Source organism: Xiphophorus maculatus, chromosome 18 (assembly GCF_002775205.1).
Source record: "Xiphophorus maculatus strain JP 163 A chromosome 18, X_maculatus-5.0-male, whole genome shotgun sequence".
NCBI lineage: Eukaryota > Metazoa > Chordata > Actinopteri > Cyprinodontiformes > Poeciliidae > Xiphophorus > Xiphophorus maculatus.
In genome coordinates this window covers 7,596,198-7,610,025 of record NC_036460.1, presented here as the reverse complement: position 1 = coordinate 7,610,025, position 13,828 = coordinate 7,596,198, and the positions used below count along the sequence as shown (strand labels likewise).

The 13,828-nt window shown below is 37.5% G+C and overlaps 1 protein-coding gene across 1 annotated transcript; it reads right to left on the bottom strand.

The window, feature by feature from the left end:
* Positions 1 to 735: 735 nt before the first annotated feature.
* Positions 736 to 13,141, bottom strand: LOC102236634. The gene is made up of 14 exons (XM_005796823.2): positions 12,801 to 13,141; positions 12,563 to 12,628; positions 10,575 to 10,833; positions 9,617 to 9,757; positions 9,350 to 9,525; positions 9,119 to 9,277; positions 8,492 to 8,610; positions 6,657 to 6,774; positions 5,126 to 5,229; positions 4,325 to 4,397; positions 4,132 to 4,214; positions 3,833 to 4,036; positions 3,174 to 3,308; positions 736 to 3,061 (listed from the first exon to the last, which is right to left on the bottom strand). Exons 2-14 carry the CDS (start codon positions 12,615 to 12,617, stop codon positions 2,870 to 2,872), a joined length of 1,818 nt encoding a protein of 605 aa, XP_005796880.2. The 5' UTR covers positions 12,618 to 12,628; positions 12,801 to 13,141; the 3' UTR covers positions 736 to 2,869.
* Between the last annotated feature and the right edge of the window lie 687 nt (positions 13,142 to 13,828).

Here is a 13,828-nt window from a genome sequence, read left to right as displayed (position 1 = left end):
AAGGGCTAAGATAGCGACCGTTCACAGTAAAACATTACACTTCCTGCTCTCAGGGGGCGTGGCCTACGTAAAAAAAAAATTCACTGCAGGGTATTTTAGGACACCCGATGACGATCAATCACTGAAAGTTTGGTCCCTCTATGTGTTTTTGTATAGGAAATAGAGGTTTTTGTTTCATGGCGTGTAGGTGAACTTTGACCCCTGCTAACCCCCCTTCAACATGCTCCAAAACTCACCAATTTGATAACTTTAAATCAAACATGCCTTATGATCAGACTGACCGAGTTTGAAGCCGATCAATCGAAATCCCTAGGAGGAGTTCGATCAAATACGAAGGCTGTAAACGTCAAAATCGAGGTAAAAAATGGACCTTCAATACAAAATGGCCGACTTCCTGTGATACTTGCACTATGACATTACTTGTAAATTCTGAGCGTCTTAGTGAGCTCTACAACTGTACCGAATTTCAAGTCTCTACGATGAAGTAAGTGAATAGCAATGGGTCTGTTGAAAATTGCTAGTTGCCGCCGTTGAGCAATTTTTTTTGCGATTTTTGCGGCGACCTTAAAATTCAAAATTTTTAAAATTCAAAATTTTTAAACCGCCTAGTCGCTTCCGCCAAGTTTGGTGAGTTTTTGAATATGATAAAGCCCCCAAAAAGCTGCACAAAGAGGGGGGCAGAATCGTTAGAATAATAAGAAACAGTACAGATACAATAGGCCTTCGCAGCGCTTTGCTGCTCGGGCCTAATAAACAGTACAGATACAATAGGCCTTCGCAGCGCTTTGCTGCTCGGGCCTAATTATCCCTTCATCTAAACCATTCCAATGTAAATCTGGCGATGTGTTTAGGGTTACTGCCCTGCTGGAACCTTTTCATATTTCGGCAGGCTCGTCTTTAATTTAGCGCCATTCATTTTCACATCAACTCCGATAAGCTTGATGCTGCTACCACTGTGTTTCCACAGTGGAAATAAAGGTCTTTATTCAACCTTTATTTAACCACGATAAAACTTCTTGAGATCTCAAGAAAATTTAACGTTAATACCCAATTGCCTGTATTTAGATGAGATTAAATCACATATACATACCATTAGTAACTTCAGAAGTCTTTTTTTTATTTGCGAACTACCAATTTCCTTTCATTTTACAATTATGCACTACTTTACATTGGTTTGTTATATAAAGTTCTAATAAAAAACATTTAAGTTTGTGGTTGCAACGTGACAAATTGTTGAAAAGCTTAAGGGGCATGAATCCTTTTGCAGCAGTAACAGTTTGCTTTATCTTTTCTGCGCTCTGTTCAGTGTTCTTCATACTTCCATATGTACAGTTTGAACGGCTAAACCAATTATAAAGTCTCTCCACCATTTCTGCAGTGTTCCTGTTTTGCAACATTTCCTGAGTCACTTAGAAGCAAGAAATGAAAGTCTGATGCAATCTTACCTCATTTTTCATTGTTTTGATTAAGCTCAGGATTTGAGAAAATGCATAAGTCATCAAAGGGAAGCAACTGCCATGGTTTTTATTTTATTTAAATTTCATTTATTTTATTCGCTCATGTTTACATATGGCAACCAGCCGTCAGAAGTCTGTCTCGGTAAACATTTCTCTTACACAGGCATTTAGATGTTAGAAGTAGGTAGAAATGTTTCAAAAAGGTCTTAGAAAAAATCACTACTTAAAGTTGCAGTGAGTAACTTTTAGAAACAATATGCTTTTTACATGTTTATTAAAACATGAGACAGGCAATCTGTGAAAAATTGAGCTCCTCTGCCTTCTCCCTGCGGTCCTACTGCCATCTGCAGAAATACTCCGCTCAGTCAGAAACAACCAATCAGAACCAGGAGCAGGGTCTTACCACTGTCAATCACCCTTGTGTACATGCAGCTCACACACTCCCCTTGCTCTCAGCTAGTTTATCACACTGGAGCCTGCCATGAAAGCTAAGGCTAGTTAGCATGGCCACTGATGACAACAGATGAAAGTTTTTTCTGTAACAGTAAGTTCTTTCCCATTGAGCAGTGCATACACGAGCCTGATTGACAGAATTAAGACCCTCGTCCTGGCACTGATTGGTTGTTTCTGACTGGAAGCGGTGTATTACTGCAGACGGCTGCAGGACAACAGTGAGAAAACGGAGGAGCTCAATTGTTTCCCAGATTATCTGTCTATCTGTTATGCAAAAAACGAATTGATTATTATAGCTCCCTACTGCAGCTTTAAGCATTACAGTATTTCATTTATACATTTCATGTATCGTAAAGTGTGTAAACATGTTTAAAGCAGGTATTTGGCTGTGGCTGCGTTTATTGGTAGATAAGATAATTACGTTTATTGGGAAGAGGATTTGCTGTATTCCGACAGTGGAAGTTGCCTTTTTCTACATCAGGTACTCCGATTGCACTGATTGCCTCTGTGTCCTGTGGACACCGTCTTGTACACATTTAATGAATGAATAAGAGTAAAAGCTTTTGTTTACAATTTTCATGCAATATCAGAGAGAGGTCGCTGCATCACGTGGATGTTGTTACTTCTGTGAATTGTTGTTAAAATGATTGTAATCAGATACTCCAGAGAAGTTTCCATGAAAGCATGTCTTTATAAGTTTGCTGTGAATTGTTTTTGTTTCTTGCCTACTTCATTCGCTCTCCTCTACTGAAACTGTAACTTAGCTGAGGTTAATAATGAGAGGCTATGGCTGTGTATGTTGCACTTTGTATTTAATTATTAAATCACAATAAGCATAATAGGTACACAAAAACAGTGTTTGGTTTGTATTTGCATTAACGAGTAGCTCTTTTTCCTCCCTATTTGAAACATGCGAACTTACTTTGGGACGAAAATTATTGTGCAGACTACATGGTTCATCACTTTTTCTGCATGAAACTCTGCATCATGTCTATGGGCAGAGGAAAGATGATGGTGGAGTTCTTCTCCGCGGCGATGGAATTGAGAGTCTGCAGGTATCGCAGCTGGAGAGCAGACGGGGCTTCATCAATGACTAGAGCTGCTTCTTTCAGAGCCCGGGAAGCATTCATCTCACCTTCTGCAGCAATGATCTGAAACAGACACAAACAATAATCAGCCTTGCAACCATTTCCTACAATTTTTTTTTATTTTTAGTGATGTATAGTGTGATATGGAAAGTAAATCTTCCACTACTGCTCTCACTTTAGCCCTGGCCTCCCGACTGGCCTCCGCCTCTGCAGCCATGGCTCTCTGCAGCTGCTGAGGCAGCTTCACATCCTTGATCTCCACACGCTCCACCTTGATCCCCCATGAGTCGGTGGCTTCATCCAGGGCCTCCTGTATGAGAACAAACACTCCTTCAGCTTCATTTCAGAAACTCAGATTAAATTATTCAAAATATTTTGAGTAAAGATATTTTTAAGGCTGCTATTGCCTACATAAATACTCGGAAATTTTAGCATTCAATACATTTCACATGCAACTACAAAATATGTCCCTCTACTGGGACTTTAGTGGTAGACAAACTCAAAGCAGTGAATAGTTGTGAAGCGGAAGGAAAATGATTCGGTTTTTACAACTAAAAAATAAATGGTGTAAAGAAAAAACTCCCCTTTGCAGTTTGCCACAAGCTATGTTGAGATTACAGCAAACATGAAAAATGAATTTAGATTTGTACAAAATTTTGAAAAACCTGCTCTATATCATTTTTCTTACTCCTCACAATTATTATTTTCTGTTGGTCAGTCGTAGCAAATCTTAATATATTATAGTTTGTCGTTGTTGAGACAATCACTATGTTTCCATGGGATTGTATTTCATTTCAGTACAATTGACCATTTGTCTCTTGTCTTTTATCTAACCTGCATGCTCACTGAAATTCCTTCTCTGTCAGACAGTAGTTCTGAAAGGTTTTTGGTGCCAAGTACATTCCTCAGAGTGGTTTGAGCAAGCAGCCGTGTGGATGAGTGTGCATTGGACACGTTGGCCACAGCTGAGATGGGACAGTGAATGCGGAAGTAGACAACTCCATCCACGGACACAGTGACCGAGTCTTTGGTCAGGATCTGCGAAAGAATACAGATACAAATGAACAGTACACTGGAAGGTTTATTGGAAACACATCGTGGTTTTACATTTTATGTACAAAAAGAAAACAGACCTCTTGTGGAGGGATATCAAAAGACACAGTCCTTAGATCAACTTTCACAAAGTTATCAGTGCAGGGCAAAACAAAAAATAGGCCTAGAAAGAGAGAAACATCAAACTGCATCAGTTTCAAGTTCAACTTTTTTTCTGAAAATCAGTTTCTAGAATGATCTGGTGTGTACAATCCGTCATATAAAACTACAAACCTGGTCCTTTAGGTTTCCGATCGGCGATTCGCCCAAGTCTGAAAATGACCGCTCGCTCATACTCCTTTACTATCTGGACACCAATGACAGCAAACAGTGTAGAGAGCAAAATTATTCTGGGAAGAGTTTTAACTTCTTGGATGTAAAAGCATTCACATTCCTTAGACTTTTTTTCACAGTTTTGTCAGATTACAATAAAAAATATGCATTTTATACTATATTTAGCTCCATCCATCTTTCATTAATGCTGCCACAACATTTTCTCTGTGGATAATGTATGGTTTTTTTATTATTATTTAGGCTAAAATTCTTCGTCTTCATCTTTCAGCAATTGTTTTCATTTTTCCACTGTTATGTAAAAGCTGGATTTTTTCATGAACCTGAGTTGTTAATCCCCACATCTCCTCTAGCGATGGCCCTCTTGGCTTCTTCTCTGGTAAATGCTCTCATTGTTTCACTTGTCAGTTTAGGTTTTTGGGTGTTGTTCTATGACCTAATCCTGCTCTACACTTCTCAACAACAGTTTGCCCTGTTTGCTCTTCCTTATACATTTTGTTCACTGAATTGATCTAAAAATCCTCAGAGAAAACAGGATTATCTGGTTGCACCAGATTTCATTTAGGGGTATCCGAGTAAAGGGTACTAAAAACAAATGCATGCCACACTAAGGTTTTTATTTTTTGTAAAAGTAAAATGGAAGATGTGTATGTATTATTTTCCTTCCAGTTCACAATGAAACCCTCCACTGTTTTGGTCTGTTGCATGCAGCCTGATCAGCAACAAATAAGAACATTTTCTTACCTTGACACACATAAACAACGTGATTGGGAAGGTTAGCGCTATAAACAGGAGGGATATAATTACCAGCAGCCAACCAAAACATTCCAACCTCCCTGCATTTTTATCTGTGGAGAGAGAGAAGTTCAAAGTACAATGGGAAGTGTCTGCGTCGTTAAAGTTAGATTCTGCTCAATAAGCCATGAAAACACACATCTCTTGTAGTAAGATTGTTGATGGCAGATTAGAAAGTAATACAATCCAGTGGGAGAACACAGAACATCCTCGCTGTCACGTAAGGGTTGCAGTAAATTCACACATCTCATTTGTAACTAATGATGTAATTAATCTCACAGGGAAACTATGAAGACCTAAAGGTTGTCTCAATCAAGACATGTTTTGCAAACCAACTGATATATCATTGTAAATTACTGTCATCTTTTCTAGTAACACCAACAAGGAGGATTTGTTTCTCATCTCTTTTGAATTTCTTAAGCTGTTGCTTTTTGATATCTTGAAGCCTACTTCATGTTGTCATGCAGGTTCTAGCCAAATGCTTTCTTGCTTTTACAGGTAATGTGCTAATTAGGGCTGGGTCTGACTAGTTTAATTGACCAAATTGACCAGGTTTATTTGTAGTTAATTTTTCAGTTGAAAGAAAGGAAACACGTTTTTCATATAGGATCAGGTTGGTTTGGATACCATTTATGATTTTATGATAAATAAAATCATGATTGAAATTAGATTTTTGTATTTAAGTGGGTTATCTTTGTATGATATTAAAATTTGTTCAAAGGTCTAAAAGATTTAGATGGTACAAAAAAGCAAAGCCTGATCAAATCTGTAAACAGCAGCAAATACTTTTTTATTAGGCTGAAAACAAAATCTGACAGTTTAAGTCAAACTAGGCTATAAACGGTTTTGATTGCTTTTGTTTAACTAATTTTAGTAATTTTTAGTGTTAAGTGATTTTTATTCTCTCGAACATAGTACTTTGTGGTGGGGAGACAAAAGAGTGGCTGGTAGTGATTAAAACCTCCACCTCTTTGCTGGCCAACATGATCAAGGCCGAATTTTAAGCAAGAGGAAAATTCCTTACTGTCCCATCTCTTATGAATTTAGAATAAGAGGTGCTGTATACAATTGTACTTAAATAGCTTCATTTAACATTTCTGCGCAATCATAACTGGAAAAAATGTTCATATTTATCCAAGCTAAATTTTCAACACAGAATGTGAATTTGGATTATGGATGAAAAGAAATAAATCAATTCAGTCAGTGAGGGTAGAGCTAGTGAGAAATATAGCAGCCAATGAATGGTGATCTAGAACACTATCCATCAAAATGTATATTTATTAATTTAATAATAACATACTGTATATTACAATGTAAAAAAATACTTACTTTAAAAAATGTAATACAATAAAAAGATAAAAGCAGACATTTGCCTCAGAACAATAATTCATTTTATCCCCCTCATTTGGAGCTAACAAACATTTCAAACCTACAACATGTATCCATAATGGCTATGGGAAGATCTTAAAAAAGTACTTACCTTCAACATTTTCTTCACTGATCTGAAGTTTGCGTGGAGTAACCATCTCCACTGTGCTGGATGTTGTTGAGATCATTGGAGAGAAGTCTGACACATGGAGCTGCAGCGGCACACTTGTTTACTTCCCTCCTCTGTCTGTGGGGTGTGGTCTATCCATTTCTCTCATCCTGCCTTGTACAAGTCTATTGCTGTGGTAACCTGAGCCACAGTGCATCCAGCCTTTGCATGTTTTCCGCAGTTGAGAACTTCAAATTCAGTCCTCTTGGTATCCTATTATCTTCTTGCCCTTGCAGGAGTCGGTCACTTGTTGACTGCAGATGATGAATAAATAATCACGTCCTGAAACATGAGGCTTTATGTGGTGAGACAGCGTGACCATTCTCTAGTTTCACTTTAATGAGAAAAAAATTAAGTCCTTCCACAGAAATGACTTACAGAAGTTTATTACTTTCTCGCTAATGTCTTTTTCATCGACTGCAAAAAGGAAATACAGCCTTTCCACAACATTAGGGGTGTGATAACCACATTCATATTGTTCACAGAGAAAGTAAGAAGGCTTGAATGGGAAATTCAATAAAACCTGTTGACTCTAAGCATGTCACTTAGTTATCTTGGACTAACGAGAAATATTTCTGTTAGACTAGAATAAATTCACTGATTCACTTTAATACATAAGCCAGGTTCTCAAATTATTATATTTTGCCTTAAAATGTATAACCCTTTCACTCCCCAAACAGTAATATTTCATTAAACAATAAAGACTTGACATTATTTTAATTTAGAATAAAATACATAGTCAATTCAAAGTCTTCAAGATGCCGATGACCTATGGTTGCAAAACAAGTCCAAATCAACATTAAGTTTTTTTTGCCAGTAACCTGTATTCGCTTTTATTGTCTCTAATCTTTGTAACGTGCATTATCGGGCATACATCTCCACTTTGGTGTCATCCATATCTAAAAGCAGTCAAGAAGATGGACATGGTTTTATCCAGTGTGGCTGCTAAACAAGCCACACTAGTTCAGTTTATTTATTTATTTTTTTTAGCATTTTACTGTTATGACCTTCGACGTGGCTGAGGCTTGTGGAGTCTGAGACAGAGTTTGAGTGTCTTGAAATTTCTTTGAGCACTGCACATCAAACTTTGTGATGTCTACTCCTGGAATGAATGATAAATGATTTTCAACTTTAGAAAAATCCTTCTTAATGTAGAATGGACTTCGAATACTATAGATATGACATTATGGCAAGATCACCAATGATGTTTATCTTATTGACATTGTGTTAAAGACCAGTTAAATGACAGAACTCCAGGTTTTGATGAGCTGCTAACACTTGATGATTAGTTAACCAAAAGACTGCCTTCTTCCAAGATTTTTCCAAATGTAACTTGAGAAGGCTACATAAAGATGTATTTTTAAACAAAAAACATCAATTTTAGGATATGCGCAATGCAAGATATTTTCCCTGCTACAAGAGCATTCCTATTTTCCATTAGAACTAATTTCCCTGCTGGGATGAATAAAGTACTTCTATTCTATTTACATACAGTAGTTCGCAAGTAAAAGGTCTATGCAAATATTCCATTAGAGGAATTTACGTTTTTAGAGTTTTGACATTTTATGAAAACTGAAGAATTGAACTGTTCAGTCACTTTGATCCTTCAGTTTCGCTACAGTTAAACAATTATTGCACTTGTTCTAATTATCCATTGATTAGATGAAATTTTTTTACATGTTCATACCAAGTAAAAAATATGAAGCCATGACATGAATATTTGTATTAAAACTTTATTTAAAATGATTTTGACCAAACATTTTGTATCATCCCAATCAGGCCCCCACTGTGTCCATCATAAATTTACGGCTGAACTCATAAGCTAGGAAGAGCGCTCCGTTGGCAGGGAAGGTGCGTATCATGGTAGGAGTCAAACCAGAGTACAGAGCAGTGAAACCTGTAAGGCAGAAACAGTCAAACAGTGGCTATAAAATGCAAAACCTGTACAATACTCTTACAGTGAGATAGTATCCTCACAACTCCAGCAAGTTTTTGAGTTTCATCACTCATTTAACTTGTAAGTTAGCTTTGTCGTATGCAGTTTTATGTTACTGTTTAGGATAACATGCATTTATGACATTCTGCACATGAATATTTGTGACATTTTTCAATATATTTTCAAACATCTGCTATATTAGCAAAGCTGTCTATAAATGCAAAATGATTAACAATGTTAAATATTTGTGGTTCTCAGTGATTTAGGGCTTAATTTTAGATCTTGATATTTTAGACTGCAACAATTGAATGCGTTTGTCATATAGTATCTCCATAACTCCAGCAAGAGAAACGTGTGTTGTTGTCTCTATTGGGGATTGCTGTGCTAGCTATCAGCTATGCCCAGTATTCTACAACTGCTAACTGCATTTGCTGTCAAAGTAGGCAAACATTGCATCGTCAAAGCTTACCTTCAGTGCGTATAATACCCATGAAGGTCTTCATGAAACCCTCTTGCCTCCCAGCTAAAGAGTAGACTTGAATCCTAGACTTCACACAATCGATTGGATAGACCACTAGCCAAAGACAAGCCCCTCCAAATCCACCGCTGAACATAAGTGGAAGAATGCCTGCAAACAAAGATGTCAGTTTGCAGAGTAGCTTTAAGCACAGATATCAAAACTAAAATTAAATGAACCTACCTATACTGTCTTTGTCTGTCCCCATATGGTGTGCAAATGTAGTCCGACATACTTCGTAGGCACCAAAGAAGCAGAAGTAACCTGGTATTTCCCTGACAATGGTTGAGGTGAGTCCCTGGTAGAAACCCAAAGGACCATTTGTCCGCAGCACAGTCTTAACCACAGACCAGACGGTGCTAATGTCCCAAAACAAATACAGAAAGGAAAGGTGAAATCAGCCAAAACTGAAAATGCTTTGTTTATTCCAACATCTCTGATGAAACGGACCTTCGCTGTCCTTTTGCAACTTTTCCAGTCTCCTCCATTTCATGCATGGCCTGTAGGCGACATTTCACCAGCTCTGTGGGGCAAATGGCCATGGAGGAGAAGATGGAAGCTAAAGACCCTGCAGAAGCTTTTTGGACATCACTGAACACAAACAGAAAATGTTTCAATGTATAAAGATTAGTGGCAGTCCTCAGACACACATTTGCACAGAATAATCAAGATTTAATATGCTTATATTGTTACATGTGTGTTAGGTAACAAGAATCAACTTTAGTTAAGTGTTCTTTTAGTAATTAGTCCAAAAATACTTTATTAATGCCAAAGAAAAATTAACTCATACTATATTTACTCTCATTACTATATTTACTCATATTATCAAAGTTTATTCAAAAATGGTACAGGGTTAAGAATGTTCTAGATTTCATGAAGAATCTTTTCTTCCAAAATAATCTCCAGAGGTCCTACAGTACACCCCACAGCAGAACTAGTCTTCTAGTCAAAATTATCGGAAATATTGTGCACCTAATATCTTAACAAATAAATGTTTCTTAAATATCAATATTGCTTGCTACAAGTTGGAAAAATTGCAGGAGCTCATTAAGCCATGAGATCCTGTTACTAGCACTTCTTCAAAGAGATCTGCAAATTGTACAGATTTTAAAACTTTACAAAACATTAATGTGGTGGCCTAACAGTGTTTTTCAACCCTGGTCCTCAAGGCACGCTGCCCTGCATGTTTTAGGCATTCCCCTGCTTCAGCACACATGATTTCAATTGATGGTTGACTAAAGGGGTTTTACTGAATTGCTATCATCTGAATGTGGTATGTTGCATGCTAAAACATGCAGATCAGTGTTCATTGAAGAACAGGGTTGGGAAACAGATGAGCAAATATATTTGTCCACAGTGAAACTTTTAGTTGCAATAAAAGAAACAGAAATCCTCATCAGTATCAAACCTGAGCTCTGCTCCTTTATCCATCCTTAACAAAAGACGGACAGTGTCCTGGCACAGGCCATAACTCAAGAAGAGCACCGCATTCTCACTGATGTTGGCCAGGAGGGCTGGTGTGGTGCCTTTGTAGAGACCACGGAGTCCCACCTGTTTGAAACTTGAAATGAAGCAGTGGATGAAGCCACGGTACATGCTGGGAAACGTCTGCATCTTCACCTTGATGGTGTCAAATGGCTGACCGCTTAGCACGCAGGCTGTACCACCTAAAATAGGACAGTTTAAGTTTTACAAAGCAGAACAAACATTTTCTACTTCACCATTAAGGTATATGTAAATATGGCTAGGAAATAATCAAGTTCAACTGTGTTATATTGGACTTCTATATTACAGATCAACAAACAACATGTCTTAGCAAATAAATATCTGAAAAGTGTGTGTGGCACACATTTGTATCCAGAGTACATATATTGTAAAATGACCTTTAACTGTGTTTAGGGACCTAGATTTCCTCTTTGTAGTGGCTTGTATAAAACTCCAAATCAGAGCTCTTATTGGTTTCTTTCAACAAGTGCTTTTTCTTGCAGCTATATCATAAAAGGCAGACTTGTAGTGGCCAAAATTAGCATTCTATCACCCAACTGTAGATCTCTGCATAACTGGTCCTTAAAAAGCATGAATATGTAGTCTAATTCGACTGATATACCTTTAATTAACAGAATGAAGGTTTAAGACAGGGGTGTCCAAACTTTTTGCAAAGAGGGCCAGATTTGATCAAGTGAAGATGCCCGGGGGCCAATAGTTTGTTCGGACATTTTTTAACTACAAAAGTTTCACACACTGTTATAAAACAATTTTCATTGTCACAATTATCTTTATTTTTCAAATGACAAAAAAAACCAAACAAATATAAGCCACTCAGGCAAATGAGAACAACTCTAAAAACACAAATTCTGCCTTTCTTTCATATCTGGAGAGTCAGATAACATTGAACAAACTGTATGAAATACCTTAAATTTACATGAGTTTAAAAATATCTTTGCCTCACGAACATTTTAAACAGGAGTTATAAGTAATGCAAAGTTGTCTGTTATTATTAAATCTTAAAACAAGTGAATTTTGCTCGTCATTTACAATATCTACAGGTTCATAGCCAAATCTTACTCAAGAGTTTAATAAAAATAAGTGCCATAAATCCAGGTGCATAAATGTTCTTTTGGCTCTTCACTGCTGATAGTGACAGACGTTACCGTTCAAAACACTCAGTTTCATGTCCTCAGCTCTCAGTGCCACACTGTTACTGCCAGGCAAACATTCGCAAATTCTTGCTTCTTCTCAGGGCAAAATGTTCTCCACCATTTTCATAACACAGTCTTTGATAAATGTACCTTCAGTAGAAGGTTTGCCATGTTTAGCTATTAACATTAACATCATAGCTTTCTTTGGTGGTATTTTCTTTTGACTCACAGACCCGCGTGAAGAATCGCTGTTGTGATGCCAGTGCAGCTTGGAGCTGCTTCAGTTTTTCAGCACGGTCACTTCCTGTTAGCTTGTTGTATGTGTTAGCATGTTTAGTCTGGTAGTGTCTCTTTACGTTGAAATCCTTAAACAAGGCAACCGTCTCACAAATTAGACAAGCACAATTGCCTTGATTTTCAGTGAAGAAGTATTATAATTCCCATCTCTCTTGAAAGCGGCGGCCTTCACTGTAAACTTGTTTTCTTTGCAGTGGCCATGGCAGAAATGAGAGGAGAGCGGTTCGCTGCACGGAGGCAGAGACTGATAGTATTAAAGTGGTGCTGCCACCATTTGGTGAAAGGAGGAATTACAGTTTCAAGTTTTATGATTTATTTATTCTGTTTCACAGTGCAGGCGGGCCATAAATAATACATTATAAAACCGAAGCTGCGGGCCGTATAAAATCTGACCGCGGGCCGTGATTGGCCCCCGGGCCGGACTTTGGACATGCCTGGTTTAAGAAAATAATGAACTCACCTGCTGCTCCTGCTGAAAAGTCAATGATTGCCTGCATTACAGGATGTGGAGCCATGATGATGAAGCCTGTGTACATGTAAACAAACCTGAGGGTCAAATCTTTTTTTTAATTCATAAAAAAGAGTCACAAACCCTAGAGCAGAAAAAGAACTTTAGAGCAGAAAAAGAAAAGCACCCAGTAAGAGAATTACTCTGTTCAGTAATTCACCCAGTACATACCTTTATATTTCACACTCACCTGTTCTGTAGTCCCCTTAACTCGGATTTAGAGTATGACAGGTAAGACGGTGTTATTTGTTAATCGAAGCGTTACTTTACTTTTTGTCCCCACAAGAACCACTCAGGTAAAACTGTTCACCCCACTTTCCAGGAAAGGTTAACAGAGCTCTCACACAGCCCGAAGAAACGAGCTAACGTCGGTGCTCCGTGCTGAACTTCCGTCTCCCTTGAGCCCTGAAGATGTGGCGCACACCCTACGTAAGCGCGTCAAGAGACTGATATCAATGACAGAAGACAGAAATGAGACGCTCTCTGTAAGTAACCTGGAATCAATGTAGACATGACTACAAAGGTTCGGAATAGAAAGTTAGTATATGTTTTCTGTTTATATATTCTCGTAAAGCCTCAAACTCAGAATGACCGAAATAAAATCTACTAAACCCTCTAGTGACAGAATAGGTTATTCGAACACAGTTGAGATTGTAATACCTAATATTATCCACAAGATGTCAGCAGACTCCACGGATGCCTTGAAATTTGTAGTTACTAAATCTATCTATCTATCTATCTATCTATCTATCTATCTATCTATCTATCTATCTATCTATCTATCTATCTATCTATCTATCTATCTATCTATCTATCTATCTATCTATCTATCTATCTATCTATCTATCTATCTATCTATCTATCTATCTATCTATCTATCTATCTATCTATCTATCTATCTATCTATCTATCAAGCATTTTAGTGCAAAATAAGGGTAGACGAAATTACTTGAATGTATCCTTATTTAGGAATATATATATACATTTTTAAGAATAAGTTGCTGTGCTGATGCTGTGATTCATAAGGGGAGGAATAGAATGCAAACCTAGCAAAAAACATAGTTGCATAATAAATCAGTTTCTTTTTTTATGCTGCTGCTTCTCGTTTAAGATTTCTCATTGCGTTTGCATGTTTGAATCCACCATTTTCTGAGATCCAGTGAAATATGAAAGTATTTGGTAAATGGGTCGTCCTAATTTCTTTGTGCAATATGGTAC